This window comes from Hippocampus comes, unplaced genomic scaffold (assembly GCF_001891065.2).
Source record: "Hippocampus comes isolate QL1 unplaced genomic scaffold, H_comes_QL1_v1.1 scaffold228, whole genome shotgun sequence".
NCBI lineage: Eukaryota > Metazoa > Chordata > Actinopteri > Syngnathiformes > Syngnathidae > Hippocampus > Hippocampus comes.
Window position 1 is genome coordinate 222,006 of NW_017805877.1, and position 6,388 is coordinate 228,393.

At 44.0% G+C, this 6,388-nt stretch overlaps 1 protein-coding gene across 4 annotated transcripts in view; it reads right to left on the bottom strand.

Annotated features, from left to right (window-relative positions):
• The window catches only part of LOC109527158 (SPRY domain-containing SOCS box protein 4-like), a 93,379-nt gene that overhangs the window by 20,467 nt on the left and 66,524 nt on the right, over nucleotides 1-6,388 (bottom strand). For all 4 annotated transcript variants that reach the window (XM_019888895.1, XM_019888899.1, XM_019888898.1 and 1 more), the window contains exon 2: nucleotides 4,958-5,939. In XM_019888895.1, coding sequence (XP_019744454.1) covers nucleotides 4,958-5,690 — 733 coding nt within the window. In that variant the 5' untranslated portion in view covers nucleotides 5,691-5,939. The remainder of the gene's footprint in view (nucleotides 1-4,957; nucleotides 5,940-6,388) is intronic.

Consider the following 6,388-nt stretch of genomic DNA (forward strand, 5'->3'; position numbering starts at 1 on the left):
AGGCCATGAGAATGCGAGGCGAGGGTATTACTGTTGCGGCGACTACACTCAAGCTAAGCGAGCCTCAGCAGGAGATAGTCCGCTGCTCTCTGCTGTGCGTGTTTCAGCGCGAACATGTACGCAAGCGCGTCTTTTGATTTCAACCAATCAGCGCCGACGCAAATGACGTCACACACGACAACAGCTAAGCTAAGTTAGCCGAGACGACACTCGAAGTCGGACGGACACGATTTTCTGCCAATCTGTGTTTTTCCCTTTTTGGCCAAATATATTTTTTACGACAACTGTCTTGTTTACGGCGTCTTTTATTTGTTCCACTGGGGTTTAGCAGGTGTGTTTATAAAGAGACGAAAATTGTTTGGGGACTATCCCCGCGTTCTAGTTGAGATGGTATAACCCAAGAGGCAAAATGACGCTTGCTACTGTTGTTGCGAGTCGCCATTCTTTCTACTAAACCATTAGTCAAACGCCATCATGCCTTCTGTCGTTATTACACAAACAAAAATCTCTTTACTGTTACTAGTGTTAGTGCCTCAATATGGCTACGCTTGTGAAAGCAATACAACGAACTCAAACGCGTCTTCGTTCAATGTTGTCAACTAATATCCGGATTATGCAAATTTTCCTCAATTCTCCGGAGAAATTTTCATAAAAATTTGAAAAACCCGGAATTCCGGGAAAATCCGGAGGACTTTCATCTCTGCTAAATGTGTTGAGTTTTACTTTTGTGACATTTAACTCTCCCGCAACTGACTCACGTACAGTTTCTTTGTCCTACTCTGAACTCACATACACATCAATTAGTGAAATTCTTGATTTAGCACGCAAAAATGTGTTTTATTGTTAGGGTACCGACCACACATAAGGCGAGACGTCAGAGGGCACGCATCACTCCAACAACCCCTCCCAGTTCAAAAGCCTAACTAAAGAGCGACTGCCGTCCCAAAACATTGTCAGCGCTGGGTGTGTTCTGACCACTAATGGCAGCACATGTTATGCGATTCCTGATTATGGCAGTAAATTCTTCAATATGAGTTGAACACCGCCTGTCTGACAACTGTTTCAGTTTCAGTAACAGCGCGTTGTTTTTCCCCTTGCATACGTGACCAACGCATCCACTGAGTCCAACTGACTGACAGACAGCAGAATAAGTCATGCTGAGAAATCACACTAGTTTCACTTTGGCTCAGTTGTTTCTATTTTTTGTCAATAGGCCAAATATGAGACATTTTTCATAGAACGAAGAGAAATAATCACCCTGCAGTTACTTGCCCTAGCTTGTTTATTCACACATTAAATCAGCTGGATTTAGTTTGGAAAACAATCAGGATGGGGCATTTCAATTTCCTGAATCAATTATCAGTGAAAATTAACGGTGAATATTTGTAGGGAAATATTTTTAATGAGATGGGACTATCTCTCAATGATCTGATCTGACCATAACAAGTATTAATATTTTTTTTTTTTTTTTTTAATGAAGCCACTGGTGAGTATGCTGCATTTATGTGAGAAATTGCTTTTTGTGTGTGAGTGTGTGAGTGCCAATTTCGCTCAGCTTTGATCAAGCACACGTGCATTTAGGAGTTGATGCTCTTTCCTCTCAAACAGTAGCCCCTGAGGCCATTTTTAGAGCCTCCATCCTGTGACTGCTTCCTTCGGCTGATCGCTCATTTCCTTCCTACGCGTCTATTAAGCTCATTCTCCAACAACAATGGAAACACCAAATGGACGTCACACGTTAGTTTGGTGCAACCGTCACCAGCGTTTCCATTTTAACAGTCCAATATTAAGAGAACACAAATCTGCCACTAGACAGTTGGTGACCAAGCTAGAATGCCTGGCATGATTTGGCTGGTTGCTGGCAACAGATCGGAGGGAAGCAAACTGAAAAATGTGGCGTGGAGTTTTTGAAAGGCATGGGGAAACAAGTGCAAATGTCCCATGCAAACACAGCAATGCCACAAACTCTGTTGCTGCAAATAAACAAATTGACAATTGTCAACATGCTGAATGTGATTGGTTTCAAATCTGTTTGTGGGGCTTGAGGATGGACTGTAGTTTCTTGCTATGGTACAAAAAAAAAACACCAAAGTGTTGAATTCTTCATTCCTTATCGAATAAACTGAGTGTGTTTGTCTCTACTGCCCTGTTCCAATTGCCAGCCACTAATTTGATTTTTGCTATGCCCAGATTGATTTTGGGAAGTCAGAACAGTAAAAATTCCCCTGCCTCTGGCCCCAAGTCAGCTGGTACAGGCTCCAGTTGACTGTGACCCTAATGAGGCATGGAAATGGATGGATGGAAGCCTGAAGCGTGATCACAACTTTTTTTTTTTTTTTTTAATAATGGGCATCGACAATTGGCCAAATAAATATTCTAGACTTGCTACCGAGGTAGATAACATGGCTTTCTAGCATGGCTAATAACAACTTGTTTCCAAACTGATGTTACTTCTCAAAGAAGAAAACAACACCGAAAGTAGCGACTATTTTTGGCGGAGAAATAAGTACTTTTATGGTTGTGCTACATTTTTATTTTATTGTACAAAACTGGAGTTGTTTAGTTTCTTTTTACATTTACAAAGGTACCTAATATTATATATGCCGCTACTTACCAAAACATTTCAAAACCAAATATTTTAGGGCTGTAATGATAGCGTGGAAACGGCAATATGTTTGCTTAAGATTATCTGACACTGGCCCATATCTTCACACAGTGCTTTGCACCTTATTCACACCTGTCAGGTTGAGCCGTTCAACTTGTCACTCCTCGCCCAACTTTCACCCTTCATACGTCTCCTAGGGTACAACATTGCACTCCCTCCTAGGAGGGCCATTGCACCGATTTGCTCTGAAATCCAGCAGATGGTTCTCAAAAAAACAAAAACATCTCCATTTCAATGCCGCCTGTAGTGCAGGAGATTTGCTCGAGTCAAGCAAGCTAATGTAGCTGCTAACACAGCAGCCGGCCAAGTCTTTATGAGAAAGATGCAACATTCAAGTATGACGCTGCATTGTGTTTTGGGTCTGACTCATGTTTCAGTTGGCCAGCTGCAGTTTCACCAAAACATCCAGGCTTAGGTTGGGAAGGCAGTTGGACATGACCCCTTATCTTTTTTTCCCAGCTAGGAAACAGGCAGACATTGTTTCGAGAACATTCCATGGGCCCCCACGAAAGCAGACGTTCGTTTTTTTTGGATTGGAAATCAAAGGGAAAATACAGATGGAACTGATTCACATTTCAGAATATACTTAAGCCATCTGTTGAAGTTAATGGGCCATTTAATTCATGATTCATCAACAATGGCAAAGAAGTAACCCCGTCTGCTCTTCACAACAAAGAGGCGTACACAGTACAGACGGTCGAAACAAAAAAACAGGAGGAAACTAAACCAAAATAGCACATTCTAACATGTTTCTTCCAAATGTAGATTTAGAGAAGGTCAAAGTTCACCCGTAAAGGTTGTAGTGCATTTTAGGCTCGTCCTGAAATGTATATCGATATCAATAACATTTTGTGAGGAGTGAATGTCTTCACATGTTAGAATGACATGTTTGCCCAAGCACAGGGCGACCAAAAGTGGTTGAGTGTATGTTACCCGTATCGAAGTGACTCGGCTCCCTTGAAATTAATGGGCGACCAGGTGCTAGGAATTGTACCTTGTAGTATCTGGAAGAACTCGGTTCTACCAAGTAAAAGAGTGTCAATAGCAAATGAAGCCCTTTGGAGCCGAGTGGGTTCTCCACAGTAAAATGTGTTGTGTATGGTCTTAAAACGAGGCTAGATTTCTTCTGTAGTTATTTCAAATGTGAGCTGCATCCTCAGAGTTATTCAGAGATGGAGCATTTCATTGCGGCTCAATAGCCAGCCGCAATTTTTTTTAAACATACATGGCTTTGTGTCCCTAAGAGTATTTTTGAGGCTGGTTTAAAAAATGTCCGAATTATTTATTTTTTGCACCTGAGATTTTAGAGATTTTTCCAATTCTTTGTCTTTAACTTTGAGTGTAAAAAGCAATGCGAACTTTACCATGCATTGTAATTTATAGCTATGATGGTTCCGAAAAATGCCACCTGAACCTAACCCTTAATTCATGAATCTTACTGAATATATGACTAACTTTTATTTTTTCGACTAATTAAGATCACTTTTTAACAATCCAAGTATTTTGAGTATTCACCAACACAGTTATCGATACCTCTAGTAGTTGTGATACATAACATTTTATTGAACGAAATGACTGAAAGACAGTTCACACATCCGCCTCACGGAGCAGACGTCATGGGTTTGAACCCGGCCTTCCTGTGTGGGCTTTGCATGTTCTCCCTGTGCCTGCATGGGTTTTCTCCGGGTACTCCAGTTTCCTCCCACATTCCAAACACATGCATTGGACACTGAATTGCCCAGTGGTGTGCCGACAAGCGCAGATGGTTGTTCGTCTATGTGTGCCCTGTGATTGGCTGGCAACCAGTTCAAGGTGTACCCCGCCTATTACCCAATGACAGCTGGAATAGGCTGTCGTGGCACACCCACGACCCTTGTGAGGTTAAGTGAATCAGATAATGGATGGATGATCAATAACGACAGAAAATTGTGAACAAAGACCTTTGTTCCTGAAGCAGATGATGATTGGCCGATCTGTCAAATTGCCGCAGTGCAGCACCAACTACTGCTGAGGAGGAGGATTTTTCTTTTTTTGCCCTAAGTATTGGTGACTGGGATCAGCAGCCTCCCCAAGTACCTGATATCTTAAAAAGGCCACCCATTGGCCTGATACCAATACCTGGTATTGGTACTCGCCCATTTCTGTTTATTATTCTTAAGATGAAAAGCTAGTGTGCTAGAGAAAAAAAACAAGGGCAGTTTTGTAATCAGTGCAAAAATTGCATCAAGAAAAGTTTACATTTGGTAAAAAAGTGCTGACCAGTGTTATGTTTGAGGTGAGTTGCCTACTTACGATCAAGTCCATTGATGTACTTCATGGATATCTCACAATGGCCCCACACAGCACTGACGATGGGATGTAGTTTCTTGCCCTTCAATCCTCGGAAGGCCACTCCTAAATACTGTCCCTCCACCATGAAACTCAGCGTGCCTTCGTCCATGTCTAGAATGACCAGCAGGGAGTCCGGCAGTGTGAAGGCCTCCTCCGGCTCCAGGAAAGAAGGGTACGACGGCAACGAGCTGTGGGCCCTGTTTTTGCTGTCATGGTAGAGGCGGTTACGTCCCAGATCCCAGCCCCAGGACTCGCAGTCTGACCCCACCAAGGCAGTGTAACCGACGGAATGTAGGGGCGCTTCAGAGGTGGCTACCCCAACCACTGCGTGGGTACCGCGCTGTCGGCAGGGCCAGTGAATCCTCCAGACATGGAGTCCCCTCGTGTAGCCGATTCGACCCCGGATGCAGTCCGTGCTCTGAGCGACCGGGTGGCGGTGAAAAGTTAACTTATCCTCCTCTTTGATGAAAATATTCAGCGAACGGTCATCTGCGTTCCACGCGTGACGAAGTTGGGTCTCCAGGCTGGCGCACGGCATGTCCAGAAGGAGATCCAGCCTTGGAGGTTTGGAGAAATCGGGGCCCCTCAGCTCTGGGTGCTGCGTGCCATGAGCTGAGGGCCGGTAGGATGGGGAACCGCCGCTTTCCCCACGGCCGTCCACAGATTTGATGCCACCTGAGATCTTCTGGCCCATGGCCACAACGGAATACGGGGTGGGGGCGGGGGTGATGGGGAGGGTGGTGTTTGTGCAGGTGGGTGCTACCCTGAGCACGGCGTAACGTTACCTCATCAATGCGGTGCAGCTGAAGTGACAGGTCCCCACTGAGGTGCGGTAGAGGGAGATGGATGAGGAGGAGGAGGAGCAAGTTACGAACGAAAGATGACTGTGATCAGCTCTCATGCCCCAAATGTCTTTGGGAGAACACAGTTGCTGCTGCCAACCCTGTTGACAGAGAACAAAAAGGAGGCAAGTTTGGAAAAGGCATCCAATTATTTTGTAGTTTTCAAGAAACCAACAAGTACAGCAACACCATTGCACACTTCTACCAAGAATAAAGGGTGCTCATTTCGAAGCCTCGAACAGTACAGTGTCGAAACCAAATATCACCACACGGCAATGAGCGACCAGTCCAGAGTGTCGTCTGGGTTTTGCTCAAAGTCATCTGGGATATGTTCTGGCTCCTCACAACCCTAAATAGGATATGCGCTAGAGAAAATGGATGAAAAAGATTAGCTTAACTGCAGACATATATTAAGGCCAAACAAAAAAGATAGTGTGTTTCCGGTAACATGAAATTTCAGCATAGGGTTGGTAGGTCGAACAAAGTTTTTTTCCCATCAAAAATTTTAACAAAATAACCATAAAACATAAAACAAGAAGACATTGAACCG